The 26,208-nt window shown below is 41.2% G+C and overlaps 1 protein-coding gene across 2 annotated transcripts in view; it reads left to right on the top strand.

Annotated features, from left to right (window-relative positions):
- The first annotated feature begins 3,392 nt into the window (after nt 1–3,392).
- Nucleotides 3,393–26,208, top strand: part of INSIG2 (insulin induced gene 2) — a 118,515-nt gene continuing 95,699 nt past the window's right edge. Inside the window, exons 1-2 of one of the 2 annotated variants that reach the window (XM_069224340.1) lie at nt 3,393–3,570; nt 10,653–10,991. In XM_069224340.1, coding sequence (XP_069080441.1) covers nt 10,751–10,991 — 241 coding nt within the window. In that variant the 5' untranslated portion in view covers nt 3,393–3,570; nt 10,653–10,750. Of the gene's footprint in view, nt 3,571–10,652; nt 11,004–26,208 lie in introns of both variants that reach the window. The other variant, XM_069224339.1, reaches the window with a different exon arrangement.

Raw genomic sequence — 26,208 nt, 5'->3', positions numbered from 1 at the left:
TTGGGTGCCATCTTGTAGTTTGCACCTGGTTACCACCAGAGCTGAATCAATGGTAACTGTATTTCCTAAATGCCCATTTTGCGACTGGTCACAATTAGGGAATCCTTTGTACATGCGGTTAGCGACTCGCAATTAGGAAATCTCTTGTTGTGATTTCATATTTTGCCTTTTCCAAAATGCGCTTTCTACTAGATAGAAATCTTATTTTGCACAACCGCAAATGCCTTTCGTGCGTACCAAAATGCCATTTTGCATTTCCAAGCAACACAAAATAGCAATTTGCACTGTTAAGAAATGCAAAATGACTTAGTACATAAGGGCCTTAGATTCGGTCCACTTAAAGCCCTGACCCTGGGCTACTTTGTGAGTAGGGTTGCCACCATTCCAATAGAAAAATACTGGCCATTTGCTGTTGTTTTAGGAGTCTGTAAAGGCCTGGACATGAATCTAAATAGAACTTTAAACAAAATGCTATGTATGCAGTTGTAATATTACTTTTCTGCCATTGTTTTTTTTAATTACTGGTCAAGGATCATGAATGCTGCCGTAGAACACATTTAAATGTGTTTTCGATTTATATTTGGTGAAGTATGTACCGATAAGGGCTAAAAGAACGGGCTTTAGGTGGTTTTGCTTAATTTGGTAGCGGCCAGGATATTAAATTACCGGTGGTGCCAGTAGTAAACCAGTGTTGGAGTGTGACCTTTAAAATTAATATTAACACGAAGAGCTTGCAATATAATGTGTAGTGAAACTGCATAGAAAAATGTTAACATAGAAAATAATATACGCGTTTGAAATGTGCCCATGGGAAGTGGCCACCAATGTATACGATGATTAATGAAACTGATTAATGATGAATTAATAGTGTACTAATGTATGACTTTGTATTAGCATTAAGAGTTATGTATTCGGTTTTTGCTAAATTAATTACTAGGCCTTAGTTAGCGAGGGTCTGGGCCTAGCTGCCTGGTCTCATATTAACTGTGGTTTTCTAACGTGCAATGTGCTGTTTTCCTGAAGGACACTAAGCTGTACTTTTCCAGTAGCTGGGATGTGTGTGTAGCCGTAGTAAATTCTTTCTCATGGGACCCGACTTGCTCAAGGAGACATTCTTGCCAAATGCAACAGTGTAATTCGCAACAGGAGCAAGGCCGCCTGGACTAGGAGAAGACAATGGAACTACTGACTGGAGCATAAAGTGTAACTTTTCTTACCTGACATTCTACCCGATGAAGACGTCAGTCACGGGAGCCAATCTACTGCATGAGAACTGTGTTTTGTGGAAAATTCTAGTAAGGTGCGAGGAGAATTATTGGACAGAGATAAAGATGCACCAAAATTGAGACAATGGGAAATTAAGGACTAGTCCGACTGTTTTGATATAATCGCTTGACCGGAGGAGAAATTAGGCATTCTTCAACATTTTTTCTTCACCATTCCTTGCCATTCAACCGAGAAACTATTAGCTGCACTTTGAGACTTTGCTGGCCTAATACTTAAAACCATCCTCTGTTCGTTCTTGCCTGATACTTACTTCTCCTCTTTATGAGGGAAGAGCCTTATTCTTAGCTATGCCATACTGAGACTTTGCCCTATCCTATACTTGCTGATGGTAAATCGACTGATGTCCTGAGGACGAAGACTGACGCTGTTTGCTGATTCATTTGGATGGGTAACTAGCTAATGAAATTGTAATTGTCTGTGTGCCTTTTCTTTCTAGGTGACAACTACTCTTTTGATAGAGGCCATAGTTAGATGTTTTTCCAAATTTGTGTTTGCCAAATTGTTTTGCATGAAGCCAAACATGCTGATGCTAATTCGAAGTTAGTTAAGGAATTCACTAATATTGGATGCAAATAGACAAATGACTAAATTCTTGCTTTGTTGAATAATGTACTAAGGATACTCTGCTAAAGTTGATTCATATTAACGTCGTGCTTCGTTCTAAATGCTCATGATCTATGCATTGATAATGTTTTGCGCTGATTGCCAAGTTATAGTGGTTTTGACGTGCTTGTTGATGTTGAAACTAATAAATATAATATTAGATTGTAACTAATAGGGAATAAATATCCTAACACATAACTAGGTTTGTGTGGTTATTCATGGCTGAAAGGTCATGGTGCGTTCGCTTTATTGATCTACATTAAATGTTATTGATTAGCTTAAACGATATGTTATTGTGAATATTGAAGGAGTTATTGATATATTGATTGTGATGCTAAAAGGATAGCTCGTTCTGGGAAGTCTCCAAACGTGGTCAAAAGGTTCATTGGCCTAGACGTGTCTCCTTGTAAGTTTACTTATCAAGGTTCTGACGTGTTATCACCAGGCAGGTGGCAAACCTATTTGAGAGTCAAAACTGTGACTAGCCAAAACAGCTGCCTCCAGCAAGTGCATTAACAACAGTGCTTAATTTGTGCTTGTTGTTTGCGATGCTGAGCACCGGCACTTATTTCTGAGGGCCGGTGCTTAGTTTTCTGTCTCAAGCATTTACTGGGAGGAAAAGACACGTGGGAAAGACGGAGGAAAAGAAAAACGAAAAAGCGTCAGAAAGGGTAAAAGCAGGAAGCTACAAGAGTGAGCTGAAGGGGCAGGGAGTGACTATGAATGGACTGAAGAGGCCAGAGGTGGCTTCAGGATTACACCGCCTCAGTATTATGTGCTCGCACTTTTAATTGCAGCTGCCGCGTGTTTAAGAGGAGAGCTTTGAGCACCGGCACCTTTTTATTTACAAATTAAGCACTGATTAACAACCAGAATTATCATACCATTATTATTATTCCCTTAAAGTTGCTGGAAATACAAAGATCTCTGCACCAGATGCCATTACCCTGTGAGATATTTTAAAATGCAATGTATGCGTGTCCAAATAAGTAAGCCAGAACAAAAGAGTTATTGACACGTTCGCCCTTGTTATCAATTAATTTGTAATAAGTAGATTTAAAAAATAAAATAAACGTATAGGTTTAAACCCAGGCTCCTCTATTCATCAATCCTCCCGAGTTACTTCCCCTATTCCAGCGCTTTAAATGTGCATGTACTGTCCGGTACTCAGCACATGCACTTCTTAAATTTGAAAGAGAGAGTATCTGCCCTTTTCAGCACTACTGCAGCGAGTACCTGCACTTTTATATTTCCATTTAAAGCACCGCCGTAATCGTCCTGCTTTCACCAGTTTACGGATTTCTAAAGTTCTGTATTTTCAGTTTCAGTACTTCTAAACAACTATGGCAGTGTGCGAGATCAATGACGGTTCGTTCTGATGATGTTCTCGGGTATCTAGACTTTAGATATCTGGAGCTCGTCTCCTCTAGCATCCTCTCTGGCGCCATCTGTTGCCAAGAGCCACCCGGGTTGTACTTGTGTCACTAGAACGTCACCTCCTGTGCCTCCGCTGCCCACCTAAGCCCCTCCTTGTTTGCTGATCATTATTTACTCTCCGGGCCTAGGGACCATCCCGTGCGGCTGGTGACCGGTGTACCGGGTGAATTCCACCGCAGGGACCCCCTCTTGTTGATCCAGTAACTACGCCGCCGCTTGGGGGGTCTCTGTTCAGTGTTCGTGGTAGGTACAACTTACGTGACTTACCTGCCCAGAGGTGTTGCCTACTGCGCTGCTTTAACAAGCACCCATCTGGCTCCAGGGTTCGGACTCTACCCTACACACACATCCTCCTAAATCCACCATCCTTGCTTCGCCCCCAACCATTAGAATACGTAATAACGTGTTATTTCTACCCGCACACGCATTGTCAAATCCACCTGTTTACGTTCTTTCTTTTTGTGTGCTATTTCTATACGTTTTATATTTTACTCTAAAAGAAGAACCTTGCCTGTTCTTTATTATATAGGGTGTGTCTTTGTGTAAATGGTGTGGTCACTGCATTGTCACGTCATCGGTTTTGTTCGCTTCATATTGTCTAGTGCTGTTTAGCAGCTGCTGCTCTTCTGCCTTTTCTATATAGTTTTCGCATAACTAGATTTGCAACTTGTGTTGATTATTCAGTGTTTGAATGTTTGTGGTTTTCATCGCAAACTATCTAAAGTAGAGAGTCGCCTCGTTGCTATGTTTTGGGTACCTTTGATATGAAACTGGTTTCATTCTTCTGTAAAGCACACGTGGCTTTGCTTGCAGATACTGTCTTCCCCAGGTTTCCCCATGTCTAGTTTAGGTGCGGGGTCGTCACACTGCTTTATTTCACCCTGATTCATGAAGAGTGCTTACAGGTGCTTGGCGTGGCCCTAAAAGCCAAGGCCCCAGCCTTGCCTTACCAAGATTTGCACGTAAATCACGCAAGTAGGGTCAAGATAAAATGTTGATTTAAAAAAATAAAATACATATAGTACGCAAAATATATATTTCTTAGACATATGTGGGTGTTTCAGATTAATGCATTAGATTGTATCGGATCTTTGAGTTACATTTATTGGAAATACTAGTTTTGAGGAGATGTATTGTGGCTACATTTCCATCATCACTTTCCAGAACACATTGGGCTCGCTTCAGAAAATGTTTGTTGGTGAGCGGAGTACTCGTTTTAGGATTTCATTCGATCACTCCCTCTCTAAATCAGGCCAACTTAAATGCTAAGGAGCTTATCGGGTGTCGTTACTATGTCATACCTTGCTGGATTCCAGTCTTCTTACCGTTTCCTGGACAAAGCATTGGCAGCTCGCTCTCATCATTTTGAAGTGGCAAGTTTGCAAAATGAATACCTCTGTTACACGAGTGGAATTAAATAGTATTTAGTGCAGAAACATTTGCATAAATATCAGCAAACCACCAGAGATATTGCCCAGCAAGCAGCGCCTTCCACATGACACAAAGAAAACGTCTCACAATCTAGTTAGGATGTTTTTCTGTTACATTAATGTGAGCGGTCACGACCGGATTCAGTACAGGAAGCAAATAAGTCTAGGCAAACCTGGCGCACGAAGGGCATCAGCTGCAATATATAGCATATAGCTGGGTCCAGACTGAGGTGCCATGTTGTACAAAGCAATAATGGATTTGGATGCAGCTCAAGTGGATACTAGTGGCTGAGATTAATTCAAGTGTTCCATCAAACACTGGATACTTATTGTGTCACCCTAAAGGGGACAGGTATGCCTAGATTTGGGTCCCATGCACACTGTGTCAATAGAACCAAGCTGTACCCAGCTGATGAGCCCATAAGTACAGTGAAACTGGTCCTGTGTTGCTTGTGTTCTGGTTCAGGGAGGATTTGGCTTGGCAGTTGAGACTGGACTGTTCCTATTGTAGCATGGTCAAGACTGATTTGCATATAGCTAGGTCCAAACCGAGGTGGCATGATGGGCAAAATAAAGACGGATTGGGATGTGGCCAGAGTGATTACCAGTGGCTGAGATTGATTCAAGCATTCCTTCCATCACTGGATTGTATACTTGTTATACTGTATGTAAATCAACATTATTGCCTAATAAGCCATACTGCAGTGGTGTTTTTGTATTGTGAACTGAACTACTTCATAGTATTTTCAGATTGCTTGATCAAAGAAAATGAGGCTCTGTGAAGTAAGGGATATGCCCAGGGTCATGTAATTTGATCAAGTGAAGAAGCAGGATTTTGAGCTGAGGTTTCTTGGTTACAGCATGTGCAGATCAACCTGGATGGAATTCTCTTTCAACCTCCTATTTAACAACAAAGTGCACAGTCCTTTCATGATGTAAATGAGTACATTATGTTCAGTAGACTCAAATATCTTGTTAAATCAGTCTGACAGAATGTTAGCCTTTTTAGGAAAAAGTACAAAGCTCAGCAAAAAGAAAGACAATGTACGTTTGTTTTTGCATCAGTTTTACTGGCGGCCTCTTTCTTAAGAAAACAAGCATTGGGAAAGCCAGTAGGTCTCGCCTATGAAAAATCTTTTGGCTATGTCTATTATGTTTTTTAAACTCAACTAAGGAGGGTTAGCTTACATCTGTGATTATTTCCTATCCTCTGGTGTGGATTAAAATTGCCTTCTGGGTCCCAACTCTGTTTTGAAATTAGGTTCTTTTGGCAAAGTTAAAAACAAAAAGATGTGATGGGGTGTAATCCCTCCTTCTTAGAGTAAGAGCTCCGCTTACAAACTGCATCGATGATGAAGCATATCACAGGTGGCTCTTGTGGGTGACGATCATACTAATATGTTTAAAGATATGTCAGGCTCCCACTAATTTACCTGTGTGTGTGTGTAGACCCTACATTAATCTGACAGTTAGAAATTGGATCTCTACTTAGTAGAGGTTTGCTCTTTGTCCAAGTAGGGACCACAATCCTGGTCAGGGTAAGTAAGATACACACTATAAGTTTACCTGTGCTCACCCTCTGGTAGCTTGGCACAGAGCAGTCATGCAATGTGTAAAGTATCTGTGCACACACACACAGTAATACAGAGTAGACACCACAGAAGGACTCCACACCAGTTTAGAAAAATATCCAATATTTATTTGAGACAAACAAGGCCAAAACAAATCCAACATACACAAGGCAAGTTATGAATTTTCAAAGATTAAATCGAGATACAGTGCTTAGAATACAATAGTTCTAACTGGAACTATCTGGTCGCACTGGAGTGGGGCAAATTCAAAAGTGCAGTCCGACCGTGTTAGAGCGCATACCCGGGTACAGGAATCATGCAGACCCACTGACAGTACTTTTGATGCTCAGTGACGATGCGCTGATCCAGAGAAGGGGATGAGTTGCGCTTGCAGGCGATGCTTTGTTTTTTGATCGGGCAACACCAGTGATGCTTCAATGTCTAGAAGCAATAAGTACTGGTTCAAATGCGTCAGCCAAGCAGGGGCTGCGTTGTAAGTTGGGAGTAATTACATTGCGCAGTAGGCGAGCGGTGTCTGCGGCTTCAGTGCAGGCAGCTGCACAGTGGTGTTTCAACAGCCGTATGCGTCGGTTCCAAGTGACATGCCTGTGTTGTTGCATCAGTTCTTGTTTTGTAGCACCACCTCCACAGGCCCAGGACTGGATTTGGCTCCACTTGGTGGAGTAGGACTTACAGCAGAAGCGCGCAAGTGCTGGTATCAAGATGGAGGTTAAGTCTTTGATGTCCGTGAGACTTCAGAAACAGGAGGCAAGCTTAGTCAGCACCTTGGAAAAACTTTAGATTGCAGGATGTAGAGCGCTGTATCCAGTCCTCTCATTCCAGGCAAGAAATAGCAGGCAGCAAGACAACACAGCAGAACAGACAGCAAAATTGTAGTCCCTCCTGACAGCCAGCAGTCCTTCTTCCTAATAGAATGTCCTCAATCCAGATGTTTTCTGAGTATATGATGTCAGAGGCCCATTACCTATACTCAAATGTGCCTTTGAAGTGGGGAAGACTTCAAAGAGTGGTTTTGAAGTGTCGTAGTTCCCTTTCTCCCCAGTCCTGTCTGCTAGGAGGTTTGTGGAGGGTTATCAGTCCTTTCGGTGGGGTCAGCCCAATAACCTTTGAAGTGTGAGAGCCCCTCCACTCTTCCTGCCCAGGAAGACCCATCAGTATGCAGCTGGAATGCAGGGGCAGTTGAGTGCCCTGTATTTATGACTGTCTGGATGGAATGCACAAAGGTAGCTGTCACCTAACCTTACACAGACCATATGTGGATTGGAGGCAGGCTGATGTCCAGGATGGTTAAAGTAAGAAAGTGCAAACTTTCTAAAAGTGGCATTTTCAGACCAGCATTTTGAAATTTTTTTTACCACAAGATGTGCTTTTACATTGTGAGTCCAGAGACACAAAAATCATTTTTTTCTATCTTTTCCCAATCTGAATTTACAAAAGATGTTTTAAGGCAACCCTCACACTAACTTATTGGAGAGAGAGTCCTTACAATAATGAAAAACTAATTTATGAGTTTTTCACTGCCTGGGCATGTTAGACTTAAAAGTACATGTCCACCTTTTTAAATACATTTCACACTGTCCTTGGGGCTGTGCAGGGCCTACTTTAGGGGTGTCTTACAGGTAATAAAATAGGTTTGTGGGTATACTTGCCAGTTCGAATTGGCAGTTTAAATTGCACACACACGCTCTGCAATACCAGGTTGGAGGCATGTTTGAAAGGCTACCGTAACGGGTGGCACACCAGTGTAGTGACTCGGGCCCACTAGTAGCCTTTGACTTTACTAGGGACTTAATAGTAAATCAAATATGCCCATCATGGAGAAGCCAATGTTACCATGTTTTAGATACAGAGCACATGCACTTTAGCACCGGAGTGCAGCGATGAAGTGCTCAGAGTCCTAAAGCCAACAAAAACAGAGTGAGAAAAAGAGGAGGAGGAAGACAAAACGTCTGGGGATGACTCTGCAGAGTGGGCCATTTCCAACACTGACAATATGTTAGGACTCCACAAAATGATCTTTCTGAGGATAGGAATTGTTACGGTGTGGGCTAACCTTTCTTAGTTGAGTTTAATTATTTTAGTTGGGAGGCTGAGGGTTCCCCTTTCTAGGCTTCCCTCTCCCTCTTAATTGAGATATTATTTTTGTTGCTATGTCGCACAGGCAACCGTCAAAAGGAAGCAGGCTCAAGAGGTTTATGTGGAACATGCCTGCCAAGTAGCCATAGAAAAATGGTGTATCAGGGCAATCCCTGCCGTTCTTATTCAAAAACAAATATTGGCAAAAATAAAAAGCTCTTGTGTATGCAAGAACTATTTGGATATGTCAATATTTTTTATTTTTTTGGTGCAGGCGAGAGGGTCAAGCAACGTGGGATGGGGCTGGAGATGACATTGAGCATGGCTACAACATTGACAGTGTTGTGAGACAACACAATGCAGTGAGCATCTGAACCATGGCTCCACAAAACACCACGTGCATCTGTGCACCATTGGCAGTGTGTGCCGTTACATTCACAAAGCACCACAGCATTGAGGGTATGCAACCACAAGTACACAGATTCAGTACATCAGTGTCTTGGTCCACACCATGGCATGACAACCACATGCATCACTTAGCTCGCAGACATGGATTCATACCCGTACACAGCACACAATTTGCATGCAAAGCATTGGTTTGGCATGATCCCAAATGTACAATGCAGCTGAGGGGAACATGCATGTGGACCCAAGTGCGTGCCTTGACAAACACAGACACAGGGGTGGTGTTATGGCCATAGCTGCTGACTTTGGAACTGAGGAACCAGGTTTGATTTTCAGTGTCTGCTCAACTTCGAGTGATTCAGGGCAAATAACTTAATCTCCCCATGCTTTGTGACCTTGTGTAATGTAACTGGTGCTCATGTGAAGTGCTTCTAATATTGTCCGGTTGAGCTAGCGCTTTTTAACACTACAAAAAGAAATAAAAGTTGGATACTGCATTGACCTAAATGTCTCAAGTGAGCACATGTGGTTCTGCTTCCCACGGACACTGCACTCCTCAGTTCATAATCTGTTGACTAGAGTTGTTGCAGATCACTTACATCACTTCCCATGAGTTACAACACAGTTTACACTGACTAGGTGGGTGGCAGGCCACACCTTGTGACCTCTGTCGTCATGAGCATTGTGTTGCTCTTGTGGAGTTACACCACTTTGGGCACCTGCATCTGCTTACTTTGGGAAATTAAGACTGACTCAAGATGCAGTCACTTTTACAGGGCTGGCACTGTAATGGCTTTCTGACAGAACAACAAATTGTTGTGACTAACACGTTTTAGCCCATCACAACTCACAGAGGACAACATTGACTTTAAAAGGACTTAATGTTTTTTTTTTGAGAATGTTTTTTATCCCTGGCACTTTAGTGTGTACCCCACATGTAATTAATGTCTGTACTTCTGTTATGATTTTTGTCACAACTGGAGGCCCACCTCGACATCATGTTAAGCCTTCAGAATGGTGTACGTTTTGGAAATGTTGTGGCTACTCTTTTCCAATTTATGGGTGTTTCTGGCATTAAGGCGGGAATCTTAAGTGTTAGGAGGGTACATTGACACAGAAAGCAAAATCTGCTCATCTGTTCAATTATCTCGTTGTGTACTCGATGTAAAAAAAAAAAAAAGAAAAACAGTTGATGTTTGAGGACAGAATGCATATTTGCTAAAACTTAATTATTTCGAGAAGTGTATAGTGTTTGTTTTTTTAACAAGAAGGCCGTTTGTTTTGGAAACATAATTTATTAAAGACATCTTGCATTTGGTGGCACAGCTTGTATATTTTAAAAAATTGATACAATTATTACTTTGCCAAAATGTGTTTGAGCCTGATATTTTTGTTCAGGAGACTTATTGGTAGTGTCATTTATTTGGTGCAGAGGTCACTTGCTGTCAGTTAAGGGGTTATGGACAAAGTTCATCGTTCAACACTGTTAAGTTTTTTTTTTTTTTTAAATCACCCCACTGCTGCTGTCTGAGAATACCGCATGGAAGATTAGTGTAAAGGATCTGCAACCATCAGGGTGCTCTCACATTCTTCTATTGATGCCTTCGTCCAGTTTATCCACCCATCCAGTTTATCCACCCATGCAGTCACCCAGCAAAGTATGGCTTGTTCTGACATCTACACGTTCACCCGTCCACACAGTCATGCAAACACATACACAAATCAATGAAGAATCACATTAACCTAAAAACGGAACACTTGTCAATGATAGTTTTACAGGTGAGAGCGAGCATACGTCTAACGTCGTATTCTTCTTTTACAGGTGCTCCACTTTCAAAATAAAGAGAAACAAACCCAGCAGGCGTTTATGTGTTTCTAGTGTTAGTCTACATCAAGCTCACTTTAAGGACCCGTTTCACAATGGAAGAGGAGGATGCATCTTCCGTGCCAAGGAGGTATAGGCAAAGCATTTCACACCTAATCAGATGGAAGATGAATCTGGTGGTTCGAGGATGTGTACTTTTTTTGGTTGGCGTTTTCCTGGCATTAGTATTGAACTTACTCCAAATTCAAAGGAACGTAACACTTTTTCCTCCGGACGTTATATCGAGTATCTTTTCGTCTGCGTGGTGGGTACCCCTCTGCTGTGGAACAGCTTCAGGTGCGTGCAAATGTAAGCTATTTCAATGAAAACAAAAGGGCTGAGTTGAGTGATTCTATGCACTATGCCAAATTTCAGTAATAATTGTCAAGCTCTTTGATCAGAAATCAAGTGCATACAATTATTTTAGTTCATTTTATACCATTGATGATAATTATGAACAGTTAATGACAGCCAAGTTAATGGGTGGCCAGTGATAAACGTTCTCCACAACCCCTGCAATAGTATACATTGGTAGATCTTTGGGGTGAAATCAAGCTGCTTTGTCTATCATCAGACAGTGACACAATTGATCACGAAACACAGTTGCATCTCCTTGAGATTTTGGCTAGTTTCTTGCTTCTCAGTAGGCTGGTATTATTAAGATTTGTGTTACTCCAACAGTGCCCAAATGGGTAATTGTCCTGGTCAACGTCGCTCTCTTGAATACCACACAGTTGCCTTCTGATCATATACTTTCATTTAACTTCTTCATACAGTGATTGCATGGTGTATTGCAGAATCACCGAAGGTGAAAGGAAGAGGTTCCCACATATATGCTGATTGAGTCCCAGTTGTCGTTTTCCTTAAATAGTAATTTCCACCTAAATCAGGAGAAGCAATTCAGTTCTCGAATATTCAGTCCTGACTGTGGTAGGACATTTTAGTTTTTTTTGTTTCATAGAAAGGGAGGCTCGATTTTGCAGATACCAGTTACATTGTAGAACACAGTAGTTGTCTAGGCAGTGAACGTTGAGGGTGGTTATTTTGCTGTCAAAGTGGAATCGGGCATTTTGCGTACATACATAGTGACAAGAATCTGGAGGAAATGAGAGGTTGGATGTGGTGTCCTTAAAAAATTTAACATCAACAAAAGTAAATTAGCTCAGTTTTGTATTGGTTGAGTAAGAATTGGCAGCGTGTGATTACACAACTCTCGAGGATGAGAACAGCTGATATGTGGTAGGTGGCCAAGCAGAAGTATTGAAAAGGGCTATAGTTCCAAGTAGTAGCGTTTAATAATTTATTAGATTGGTTGTAGAGATTTAGTGAAAGGGGGGGGGGGGGGGTAATGTCTGTTAATGACCAGCCTTTCAAGGTTTTTAAAAGGAATAGGGCCTGGGCAGTAGAGGGAGAGGAGGAGTGATTGGAAAACCGTTGATAAACATTGCAATTTCTGATGACGTGTCTGTGTCGCAGTTACCACTACAAATGTTGCTGCTTTATAGTGTTGCAAATAATCAATGATACTATCACCCAGCTCCATGGTTATCATGTTATTGACCCAGGAATGAGGAAGGCTTGAACGGTGCTACTAGAAGTTAAACATGTGTGCTGAAGCTTAGAAACCCTTTTAGCTGAGGGCCCGTTAACCACTTGAGCCGTTTTACTGACTATTTATGTCACGTTTTCCCTTGTGGAGTGGTGACGTGATGTCATCACTTGTCGGAAGAACTTATGTGGCTGATTTTACCCAGTGCTATAACACACCTGTCTGTCCCAGCTTTATCCTTGATCCTCACTTTTGTGTAGTTTGAACCTGTCAAAAGTGTAATATTGTATTCACTCACATGCTGCTGGAATTGCGCATGAAAGATAATTTTTCATTAATAGAAAAGGTCTTCAAGAAACAAGTGTTTTTTTTCCATTGGATAATTGACAGTATTCTACGGAATGTACACGGGTTCATAACCGATTTGGATATTGTGCTTAATGATTATTTTACCAAAGTGAGGGATTAAGATCCCTTGGTGGTTTAACCTCCGTGTTGATTTAAACTGTTAGTAGAATAGATTTCCTAAGCACTGCGAACTGCCCCAAGATTAGATTAGGGAAACGTTGATGGGTTTCAGAAAAACTAGTGCTATAACTATGTTTTGCAGACATTTGTTCATAAGTCCTAATGTTTTAAGTGTTCCCCCGGATATATTTTAGTCTTTAGGTGCCTTAGCCATCCCTTTCCTTGAAAACACTCAATAATGTAAAGCAAGCATTTGCACACAATTGTTTAGGTTTTAGCTTCTTCGTGTTATTGAAATGAAAAGCCATGAAGGACAAGGTTATTATTTCCCTTAAATATCCACGCAGGCTTTGGTAAATATATCGATTCACATTGCAATTTGCCAAGGACAGATTCATAACTCTCTTAGGTAAGGTTTTCTGTTGACTTAAATCTTCAGGATTACACAGTACCTCGTATACACACAGTCACAGTAACTATTAGCTCTACATCTCATGGTCCTGATGGCTCTTACGAGCACCTTATTTTTGTAACATAGTGCAAGAGATAACCCAAGCAAGTGCTTCGGTGTTAAGTTTCAGACCTGCTTCGTGTTCATCTAAATGCGAGAAGGAGTTGCTCTGTATCTGTTTCCTAACGTTGCCATTGAAACTGAATGCACGAAAATAACCTCTGACTTCTGCTTAGGAACCGACAACTACCACCTGGAAGCAACTCCAATACCAACCAAGTCATTGAAAGATACCACCGAGCCAATTTCCATGATGCCAGCTTCTTCCTGAATAGGAGTGTTTTTCAAATGTTCTTGCTATGCAGTCGTAGCAAGTTCTGGCGACCTCCTTGAAAAGTAATTGCAGTTATTAGCAGCTAAATAAAAGACTCGTTCGTTGAAGCCACAAAATAGCGAGGAACAATTTTATATTATATGTTAAATTGCTTTAGTATTTTAGTAATTTCATTTTTATGGGCGTAAAATCGTCAGTTAGGTTTTATGGTTTACTGTATCTCATTTATTTGGCTCTGAGTTACTAGTTATTGTTGCATTGCATGTTTTACCAAACTTTAATCCAGTCCATGAAGGGAGTTCCGATGTATAGCAGTTTGCGTTGCAGTTGGGCGGAATATTTCTGCTTTGTGGTTGAAGCCTTCCGAGGTGCTTTTTAAATTATATTTGAAGATTCCATTGTAAAATTCTGTGGTGGATGGCGAAAAGAAAATATACCAATGAGGCTTGGTACCTGCGTTTAGGCGAGATCTTCTATAATTCTTGATTTGGAAAATGCAGGTAACCTTGAAATATTCAGTGATTAAAACAATATTGTGTGTAATGATGGGTTAAATAAAGACCGAAATGGTAAATGTGCACAAGAGGAATTACGTTATATTAGAACTCTTACAAATAGATTATTTGAGTCGCCCTTTCAGGAAGACAGACACCTTACCGAAACCCTAAGCTTGCCTTAAAAAATACATACATTCATATTGGATCCCCTGAAGAAGTAGGTTAGGTCTGTTTTTTTAAAAATAATTGGGAGTAGTACTGCAAGTTAATAAAAAACACGTTACTTTTTGTGTACTTGATTTTGAGCATATAATGTGCTGGGTTTGGGCAGAGTAGATCATAAGCTGGGTGGAATGTTTTGTGGAACAGTCTCCATGTCTGCATGGAATTCATCAACCGCACAGGACATTAACTTATGAATGCACCATTTGAAATACCGGCACAGGGATACTACCAGGTAAAAGTGAAGGATTTCATTTTGAGGCAGTGAGCAGATTTACATTGTAAATTATGATTCATTGCTCTCCCTGGAGTTAAGGTAAGAAATGCTGCCCTACTGGTCTACTAGATAGTGGCAACAACCATTTGCTTATACGTTGGTGCACTTTGGGTGTACCTCCAATCCAGCATGGAACACCTGTTATGGTTTCCAGGTTGTCAATGTCAGTGGGGGGAAGAGACCTAGGCCACAAAATCAACAAGCATTAGCAAAGCCTATAAGTCTTGCCCATGCAAGATCGATTTTGTTTGCCAATGTTTTTCAGCCGTGTTGCAGATGGCTCAAAGTAAAAATAAAAAGCTTTGACACAGCCAGCGTTGACTGCGTTATAGCATTTATTTTTTTATGGGTGAGCGCAAAGCGCTCCGTCCCATGCTTTAATCTCTCTTTGGGCTTCTAACCACACCTATGTCACGTCAGTCACTTTCATTGGTTCGTAGGCTTGCCTTTTGAAATCCGCTTGCTTTCATTTGTGAAAGGCATACATACGTCATGCCATTTCTGGTGTTTAGCCCACCTATGCAGCACCGGTAAACTACTGAAACCATTCGAGGATTGATGTTTTCAGCATGATTTCCGGACTACTTAATTTTTTTAATTTTCAACGCAGCACGATTGTGCTCGGGTTTACATAGCGCAATCATGCTCGGTTTTTCTGTTTTTAATTTCAGTGCGATCGCACTGTTTTTTTTTTTCTCCCTTGTAATTTGTGTGGGAAGAAAAGTCTTCTTAGGAGTTTACAACGCTAATAGCTCTAACTCGAGCAAATGCGAGACCCGTTGCATTGCAAATGCTTGTTTTTCTCGCAGCTCTACTGCTCTGAAACCAGCTTCTGTATAATCTGAACGATACCCTCCCTGCAGATCTATAGTCTGGGGGCCCCAAGCTCACTCCTGACTCAATGTTCAAAACGGGCAAACATTTATTTACAAGTTAATCGACGTGAAAGAATGCAAGTAACAAGGGTGCCCTTCACACTTAACTTTCGGGCCACCTTCATTTGTAAAGCCATTTTGCAAAACATGTTAAAGAGAAAAAAGTCTCTGAAGAAAATGTAATTTTTTAAATTTCATTTACATGCAGAACTGTTTCATCTTAGTAGTACTGATACATCAGACTAAATCTCTGCAAGTTTTTTTGTAAATTCTAGTTTTCAAACAATTTTAGAAACATTAATTCTTCCATCCACCCTTAGAAGGCCAATAGTGAACTTTTATAGTGAAAGACTAGCATATGCGATCGAAGTAATCCTTTGTGAAGGAATATTTAAAAAGGAATCCTCAACTGAAATACATTTTATCAATACTGTTGTGAGGAATAAAGTAACAAGGTGATCGAAAACTTTGAAAAATGACTTTGTGGTACCATATTTATACCTTGCTAAAGCTGAAGATGTGGGTCGGGAATTGCGTGTTGCAATTAGTTTTGATGTAACTAAACCTTTCTGTGGACCAATTAAAAAAGATATAGGAATTCATTCTGATTAATGTTTTTGAGATGGATTTGAAGCAATGTAATAATTCATAATAAACCAACATCATTATTGAACATTGAGTGCCTACTATAGTTATTTATTTGGGTTTGTTTTCTGGCAATTGGGAGGATGGTGAAGCTGTCACCATCCTCCATGTTGTCACTTGTGCTCTGACCCATGTCAATAGATCCCGCTAATAATATTGCACAATATATCCTTGGGCAAATTGTTTAAAATCAATAGTTACGCAACAGACTTCAGAAAGTGTAACAATCCATAATATATATCGTAGGCTCTCAGAAATCAAACAAGTGTAATTCTAATTTACTAGGATAGAAAGAATGATTTTTGGACCTGGCCATTCCATTCCATTTTAATTCAGCCTGTAACTATTGAAGAGGGCTAGCAGGCAATGTTATTAAAGCAGGCTTGAACCCCTTCGCTGCCAGGCCTTTTCCCCCTTAGGTGCCAGGCCTTTTTTTGGCTATTTGGAGCAGTTCGCGCTTAGTCCCTCATAACTTTTTGTCCACGTAAGATACCCACGTCAAATTTGTGTCCTTTTTTCCCAACATCCTAGGGATTCTAGAGGTACCCAGAGTTTGTGCGTTCCCCTGAAGGAGACCAATAAACTAGCCAAAATAGAGCACAAATTTCATTTTTTTTAAAAAGAATTGGAGAAAAGGGCTGCAGAAGAAGGCTTGTGTTTTTTATCCTGAAAATGGGATCTACGAAGGGTTTACAGTGCTAAAATCACCAGCCTCCCAGCTTTCAGGAACAGGTAGACCTGAATCAGAAAACCACATTTTCCAACACAATTTTGGCGTTTTACTGGGATATACCCTATTTTTACCATTTTTGTGTGCTTTTAGCCTCCTTCCAGGTAGTGACAGGAATGGGTGTGAAACCAATGCTGGATCCTGAAAAGCAAAACATTTCTGAAAAGTAGACAAAATTCCGAACTCAGCAAGGAGTCATTTGTGTAGATCCTAGAAGGTTTTACTACAGAAAATAACAGCTGAAATAAAAAAATATTGAAATTGAGGTGAAAAAAACTGCCATTTTCCTCCACGTTTTACTCTGTAACTTTTACCTGCGATGTCAGATTTTTGAAAGCAATATACCGTTACGTCTGCTGGACTCTTCTAGTTGCGGGGATATATAGGGCTTGTAGGTTCATCAAGAACCCTAGGTACCCAGAACCAATAAATGAGCTGCACCTTGTAATGGGTTTTCATTCTAATCAGGGTATACAGCAATTCTTTTGCTGAAATATAAAGAGTGAAAAATAGGTATCAAGAAAACCTTTGTATTTCCAAAATGGGCACAAGATAAGGTGTTAAGAAGCAGTGGTTATTTGCACATCTCTGAATTCCGGGTTGCCCATACTAGCATGTGAATTACAGGGCATTTCTCAAATAGATGTCTTTTTTACACACTGTCTTATATTTGGAAGGAAAACATGTAGAGAAAGACAATGGGCAATAACACTTATTCTGCTATTCCGTGTTCCCCCCACGTCTCCCTATAAAAATGGCACCTCAGTTGCTTGGGTAGGCCTAATGCTCGCGACCGGAAACTCAACATGGACACATCACATTTTTACATTGAAATTTGATGTGTTTTTTTTGCAAAGTGCCTAGCTGTAGATTTTGGCCTCTAGCTCAGCCAGCACCTAGTGAAACCTACTAAACCTGTGTATTTTTGAAAACTAGAGACCTAGGCGAATCCAGAATGGGCTGACTTGTGGGGCTTTCACCAGGTACTGTTACCCAGAATCCTTTGCAAACCTCAAAATTCGGCCAGAAAAACACTTTTTCCTCAGAGTTTGGTGAATCTGAGAGGAGCCACAAGTCTCCCAATAAAAATGATACCTTACATGGGCGGGTAGGCCTAGTGCTTGCGACAGGAAATGCCCTAAAACACAACATGGACACATCACATTTTCCCGAAGAAAACAGAGCTGTTTTTTGCAAGGTGCCAAGCTGTGGATTTTGGCTGGCACCTAGGAAAACCTACCAAACCTGTGCATTTTTAAAAACTGGACACCTAGGGGAATCCAGGATGGGGTGACTTGTGGGGCTCTCACCAAGTTCTGTTCCCAGAATCCTTTGCAAACCTCAAAATATGGCCAAAATATCACTTTTTCCTCACATTTTGGTGACAAAGTTCTGGAACGTGAAAGGAGCCACAAATTATTCTTCCACCCAGCATTCCCCCAAGTCTCCAGATTAAAAAATTGTATCTCACTTGTGTGGGTAGGCCTAGTGCCCTTTTAAAGGAAATGCCCCAAAACACTTTTTGGACACATCCAAATGATCAAATACAAAACTACCTGTTTTTTGCAGGGGGCACTGGCATTTTTGGTCCTGGGCTCAGCAGCCATCTAGGGAAACCTACCAAACCCAGACATTTCAGAAAACTAGACACCAGAGGGAGTCCAGGGAGGGTGTGACTTGAGTGGATCCCTCAATGTTTTCTTACCCAGAATCTGCAGCAAACCTCAAATTTAGCAAAAAGAAACACATTTTCCCACATTTCTGTGTGGGATCACCACACCAGGACAAATTTCCTACCACCCAACGTTCCTCGCAGTCTCCCGGTAAAAATGATTTACCAAAGTGGGTCCAAAAGAGCAGTTGAAAAAAAACATTTTTAGGCTGACAATTGCAGCTGAATTTTCATTGGTATAGATGAGACAATGCTGGGTGGTAGGAATTTTGTGGATTCCTGCAGGTTCCGGAAGGTTCCATCACAAAAATGTGAGAGAAATGTGTGATTTCCAGCAAAGTTGGAGGTTTGCAGGGCATTTTGGGTAAGAAAATGGTGCGGGTGCATGTGTAGCACACCACCCTGGGTTATGTGCAGGTTTGGGGTATATTATATGGTGGGCTGGATAACCCTACTATGCAGTACTCTCACAAATACTATGTTGGGTGCAGTTAGGTTAGTTTAAGCTCAGTCCTGGGTAGCTGTGGGTACGAGCAATAGGGCTTAGCAAAGCAACAATGTGTAAAGCATTTAACACCACCAAACAGTGGAATAAGGAAGTCACACGAAAGAAACAAGACACTACGTTAGGAAAATAGATTAGATTGTTATGTATCTTTAGAAACCATGATCATCAAAATCCACCAGGGGGTTCCACAGATTTAGATTTTAAAAGCACTAAATAACTTTAGCATCAGCCACAAACAAGCGTTGGTCAGCAAAAACTTTGGAAACTTTTGAAAAGTTTAGAAAAGCTAGTTTGGCAACTCCTGGCCTGAGGTGGGTGACCACGTCCGGCAGGACAGAGGTTTAGGGAACCAGAGAGGATACTTTGGACAGTTACCTGGCCACCAGAGTGCTTTTAGAGCAAGATCCACACTGTACAGAATAAACGCCATAGATGATACTTGAGAGGTCCTGATACGGACGGATGCAGGGTCAAAGATGTTCAAGATGCTGTGTGGTCCACAGGAGTGAAGTCTGGTAGAGTCCTTGGTCCACAAGTGAGTGGGGTGACTCTGGCCACGGAGTTCGGGGTCACACAAAGTCCTCTTTGCAGGGTTCCAAGGGCTGCTGATGCAGACCATGTGCTTTTGCAACACAGCGGTCATAGTGCAAATCTTTGGTGGAGACTTGTGTCCCTCTTGGGTGACAAATCCTGTCACAACCAACACTCATGAATCAAGCAAACATGGGTGCACCTTTTAGCTATCTCTATATTGTCCTTGGGGGTGCTCGGCATCTGGTAGCGGCAAGACTTCTGCAGTGGCTGCCAGAAAGGCAAGTTGGACTACTGCAGCTTTAATGTCCCCAGTGCTGTTATTGGTGAGGGTTGGGGAGTTGCGGGGGGGGGGTCTGGGGGTGGAGGGGGCTGCAGCAGCCAGCAACTGACCCTTGGAGTCCCTGCTTCAGTCTGGGGCCGGGGATCAGCATTTGTCAGAGCTAGGTATGCGGAACAGGGTCCAAATTCCACTAGACAAAAGTGCATCAGGTGCAGTGGCTCCCGCTTTGCAGCCTCTCTTTTGCACTTCTAACAGGTGCAGAGTGGTCTTCTTATCATCCTCTTTCAAGATCCAGTGAGTAATGAGTCAGTGTATCAGTCGTCCATACTTATTTCAGGAAAGTGACCTGAGAGGACCACATGGTCATGAGCCGGTGGGCTACTGGGTTCCCTCCTACCTAGTGACAAAGTTCCTGTGATGTGTGGCATCTGGCTATCTCAGAATTCCACATTCTTGCCCCTTCCAAAACGGCATGACCCTTACTTGGCTGCGAGGAGAAAGGTAGTCTGCCCCAGAGGTGTGGCTGCCTGGGGACAACACGCCCACTGTTAAACCAGTTTTGGGGTGAAGTTCCTTCTTCTGGCCTTGTCTCCATACTGTCTGCAAGGACAAAAGGCATCCTTCTCAGAGGTGTTTGGGCATGCGAAGGCTGCTTCCCCTTAGAAGCATGCCTCTGGGCTAATCACCCTGAGTGGTCATCCTGGCAGAGGAGGTGACACCTTGCTGCTCTGGCACTGTCTTTGTCCTTGAGCCTTCGAGTTGTTGACACATCTCCCCAGGTGGTCAGAAAGCTGCGGGTGCGTGTGTGCCTTTGTGAGGCAGCTGGACAAGCAGAGCACAGAGTGGTCACGTTTCTGAAAGCGTCCAACTATTAATAGTGACAGTAATTTTGACCTGGGCATTAGATTGCATTTAATGTAACTATTAATTTGATATCCCACATGACCCAGTTTGGATGTCTCAGTCAAAGGTTAGCTGGATGGGGATACTTCCAACATCACAATTGGTCTACCCAGTGGAAAAGGTATTCCCTTATGTACTTTAGGTAATGTATAAAGACAAAGATATCTAGGATGATCTACCTCCAAATAGAGATATTCGTCCCTACTGAGTAATCCCTGTTGCTGCCAATCAAATAACCTCTTGTTGATCGTGTGCATGAGGTTGGGAATGGGATTACCAATGATATTTTCATAGCATGTCTTATCATTCACTTGCGACAAAATCTCGTTGTCGTAGTCTGTTTTATTCATGATAACCACATTCCCTCCTTTATCTGCTTGCCTAATAATGATATCCTTTTCATGTCTGAGTACTTCCAGTGCGGCTAATTCTTCTGAACTAATGTTTTTTAAAAAATGTCGATATTTGTTCTTAGCCAAGTAATTGTCATAATCCTGACAAACCAGATCGAATAATTTATCGAAAGGATTCATACCTAATGATCTCGGAGTCCAACACGATTTTCTCTTCAAACCACTAGAAATGCTTCTACTAGATACTACATTCAAATCCTGTAGTACTCTTGAAAGAATATCAGGATCTTCATCTCGTTCAGCTATAGATAATAAAAGTGCGGTATCGTGTACTTCTTCAATAGATAATGTGCTCAAAGAAGATTTAAATGAAGATGCATCTAGAGTTGAGCTGTCATTTGGATTCAGTTGAAAATGTTTCTTTAGTTTGAGTTTACAAACAAACTTAAATAGATACATTTTAGATCTACAGGGATCACCAAAAGAGTTAGGAAAAAAGTTAAGTCCTTTAGCCAGAAGACTATTGACCCCTGATGTCAGCTCAACCTTAGAAAGATTAATCACATTGTGTCCTAGCACTCTCAGCTTTGAAAAACCAGCGCCATCAGTCCAAAAATATGGTGGTGCACATGGAAGAAGAGGCATTTCCTTCCTTATCATTTTCCTGTGGAAGTCCCAGGATGCACATCCAAGGGTATTAAGATATCACCCAATTTTTCCCTGAATATATCCATTGATACTGTATGTTTGATGATAGTGTACGGTGAACCGGAGTCATCAACAGTATCCATACAAACGTCCCAGATTATCATAGTATAGGCAGTCTTTTATTTTTTACCACAATCCAGCCCCAGAACATCATATGCAATACATAAAATACACTGTACATCTCCCTGTTCTTATTCTGAGGAACCTGAATCCCCAGAACACTTAACAGAAGATGATGTACTTTTCCTGCGGCACACTTTTGCAAAGTGGTACACTATTACACAGTATGAGCACTGCTGCTTTTTCGCAGGACACTATCTGTTATAGGCCCAATGGTCTTCACATCTGCATCTATAGCATTCTTTATTGTTGTTTTTCCCATTCTTCACCTGTTTCGCAAGCTTTTATTACTTTTATGTTTTCTGCCCTCTATTCTCTTCTCATTAAACTTACTTGATTCTTCGGAGTTGGACCTTGCAGGTTTCACTGTGCTAAAAGTATATTTTGCTTCCACCTTATTAAAGGCTTGTTTTGCACGTCGTTTTGAAAAGTTCTGCCTTTTTTACAGTTGCAATGGCTTCCTTCCATGTCGAATCTCCATTGGCCCATAACTGTTCCTGGACATGAGGATCATTTGAGTGCATAACAATTTGATCCCTAATCAGATCATCACGTTAGTTCCCAAATTTACAAGGGATAGCCAGTTTTCAAAAAACAAATCTGCCATAATATCGTCAGTAGATTCTTGACTATTGAGATGCCATTGAAAAAAGTTACATCGATCCATGGATTTGCATACAGAACGTGAAACATAACTGTTGAGGTCTTCTAAAGCATGAGCCAATACATCCGTATCATCCCCAGCTCTTGCTTTCTTGACAATTTGTTTTTACAGCCTTAACCCTTCTGGAACCAAAGTACGCAACAATATTTTCTTTTTCCTTTCAGATGAAAAGTTCTCCCCATTAACCTCCTCTAATGTAAAAATATAATTAAGGAAATACACTTTCCATAGTGGCCAATTTATTAATGGTTCTCCAGGAGCTCTTAAAAATAGTTGAGGATGGTGAAGTGTAAAGGTTTGTGCACACATTCTACAGTTAAACAGGCCAACAATCTAGCCTGAAATACAGTTGCCTAAGTGTAGATACGTTTACAATAACTCACCAATAACAGAGCTGCAGAGATGCACTCCTAAAATGATAGTGCTCTCAAATAAAAATGAGTCATGAACATTGTAAAAACTACTACCTGGGAGCTCTTGCTCCTGCAAGCACCGTAGGAGCATACTTAAAACTGCACCACTGATTGTGCCGATAAGATTTACAGTGCGGGCATGGCCATGCAGTACCTTCGTACCCCTCCGTGAGGCAGCATTCAAGATGCCGTTACATTGGAGGACGTTGTCTGGGTAGTTACGTTCCCACAATGAACTCCAGTTCTCTGATGGCAGCAGTGACGTGCGCAGAGTTCACATAACTAGAGAATCCTCCTGTTGTGAGCAAGCTATCGTGAGCTGATTGCCATCACAACTTAAAATAATGCCCCTCAGTAATTTATGGCTAAAATGTGCAGCTCTCTGTTGACAATGATTCCGCAGCCGTAGACCTCCTGTGTGATCCGTTGAAGGATTTTTCCACTACTCTGGAATCCGTAAACTGCACAGCTACAGCTCACACGTCGTGTAGTTCGGGGTCTCTCCTCAACGCAACGTGTAAAGATGACACATGGAAGCATGTGAATTAGAAATAACTTTATTTTACTAACTCCCACCAGAGAAGTGTTGAAAAAACATCTTCTTCCTTTCTTGCTTCAGCCCTCTCTGGCTTCTGGAATGTTAAGATAAGATTCCTGGAGGCAATGGCGAGGACAAGCAACACAACAATGATATTTTAAAGTGTACACAATTCTCTCCTAAAACTAGACTTCCTGTCACCAGCAGGTTTCCGCAACGTTCCATTTTCACACATTGTTCCTTTAATATTTACATAGAGCTCTGCTGACCACTTTAAACTTCACAATCTGTCTGTATTCTGACAAAAATGTTAATACCCTCTTGGTGACTTTAACATGAAACATTCACCCTGTCAGGGCATAGTATGTCCAATCCTGGATTTTTGAGACACACTTCTGATTAAACCCTCCACAGAAATAACATTTGTTTTGTTTTTTCATGACTGGCGACCAGATGCAATCTCGCCAATCTAACATGAACTTAGTGTTTTGCCTCTGCCATGACACATTGTGTATACTCTACCTGGTCTACTTTCACTATGACCTTACATGACCAAGAATAAAGACACTGCATCGTGCTAACTGAATCGCCTTGGAAAATAAAACCGTTACTGCCCAGTCAAGTGTTTCATCTGTGCTCCAGGTTCCTATATGTGCAACTACAACGCCATATTGAATATTTTACCAGATGCCACACTTTATAAATGCTCCCCACCTTTCTGCTGCCCGTCTATCCCTCAGCCACAGATAGGATGTCCACATTATCCCCACCTACCCTCATGGGCACTGGCTCCTTCTGACAGCTATATGAAATTGCAAAAATTACCCTTGTCTCCATATAGTTCAGCACCAACACATTGATCGCTAACAAGTTTGGTATCTTAAGTAGTCTAAGACCAACCCAAAGTCCTAGTCTTGCATTTCTGGAAAGAGAAGCTCACCACAGATTTTAAACAGACATTTTGCCTTAAATACACTCCACTCAGTATGTACTTGCCATATATCGACTGCTAGGACTATCCCTACTCCACCTAACATACTTTTTTCAGCAATGTCCTCTCCTTCTACAAACTTATGAAAGTTCCTTTTTGTTGAAGTATATTTATGAAATGTACAATACCAATGCCTTCTGGTCGATCTGTCAATGATCAACTCTCATTAGTCTGCCATGAACACTGATAACGTACAGTAAATTAATTATGTTTCAAATATTTTACATTTTTTTTTCATGGTTGCAGGATTTTTATTCAAGTTGTCATTTGTAAATTCATCAACCGCAGCATAATCATTGGAGTTGTAAACATTTTGAGTAGTCCATGGTTACCTCATTTATTGTCTGCCCCTTTGTCATGTAAATAGCTGGACTACCCTTTGGGCCCTGGTTCACACTAAACAATTGCCCTAAATAAAATGTAGCTTTGAATGCTAGCCAGCACTAAAAGCTTGACCAATTAACAGTGGGTTCTTACCTACTAACATTTAAACCTTACAAGCCTTTTGTATCAATTATCCTGCAGGGATGTGGAATTTAATAAAATATCTACTTGTCTATGGGACAGATTCCTTCTTAAATCTGCTTGTCCTGTAGAAACAAATCTACTTTTCCCTTTGGTGCCATGTAATGTGGCAACAAATTATAGCAGCAATCTCATTATGTAAGAGCTCTAATAGTAGCCTCTCTGATTATGCCAGGGCTACTTCTATAGTAGGGCTTGAATACTTGCAATTTAAATCCCTACTATAGCAATTTGCTTATTTTGCCACCTTTCCGCAGATCTACATACTGGGGCTGGAGGAAGCAGTAAGCAATAGTTCCAGGGCTGGAATGCCTTTGAGTCTGCAAACTTACTAACTTGAATGTTTTAAGGCTTTTCACCAGCTCTTTTCTAATCTTTTCCCATAATGAGAAAGGTTGGAAATGTACTCCTGACAATGGCAGAAGCAGAAGTTCTTCCAGGGTTGGAAAAAGGTGGATGGAGGGAAAGTGAACTTGTAAACGCTCAGAAGATTTCCACATGAGCAAATCTACACATGCATATTTGCTCGTGGTAAAATAAAGTTCACAAATATTTTCTAGGAGTACGATTTCCTGGTCTACTTCTGTAAGTTCTTGTGAATTCATGAAAGCCACCAATTCAAAGACCTATACCATGGGTGCACTTTTGTGACTTTCTTTAAGAATTGGGTCTCTAATTAGGTCTGACGTAAACAAAGGCATTTTGTATTTATTAACCCCTTCGCTGCCAGGCCTTTTCCCCCTCAGGTGCCAGGCCTTTTTTTTGCTATTTGGGGCAGTTCGCGCTTAGGCCCTCATCTTTTTGTTTACACAAGCTACCCATGCCAAATTTGCGTCCTTTTTTTCAACATCCTAGGGATTCTAGAGGTACCCAGAGTTTGTTGGTTCCCCTGGTGGAGACCAAGAAATTAGCCACAATACAGCTAAAATGTAGTTTTTTTTTCTTCTCCAAAATATGTGAAAAAAGGGCTGCAGAAGAAGGCTTGTGGTTTTTTTCCACCATCTTTCCAGCTTTCAGGAACAGGCAGACTTGATACAGAAAACCACTTTTTTCAACACAATTTTGGCATTTTACAGGGACATACACCATTTTTTCTATTTTTGTGTGCTTTTAGCCTCCTTCCAGTTAGTGACAGAAATGGGTGTAAACCAATGCTGGATCCTGGACAGCTAAACATTTCTAAAAAGTAGACGAAGTTCTGAATTCAGCAAGGGGTCAATTGTGTAGGTCCTACACGGTTTTCCTACAGAAAATAAT

This window comes from Pleurodeles waltl, chromosome 3_1 (genome assembly GCF_031143425.1).
Source record: "Pleurodeles waltl isolate 20211129_DDA chromosome 3_1, aPleWal1.hap1.20221129, whole genome shotgun sequence".
NCBI classification, from domain to species: Eukaryota; Metazoa; Chordata; class Amphibia; order Caudata; family Salamandridae; genus Pleurodeles; species Pleurodeles waltl.
Note: the sequence above shows the minus strand (reverse complement) of the source record. Positions and strands in the feature narration are given on the sequence as shown.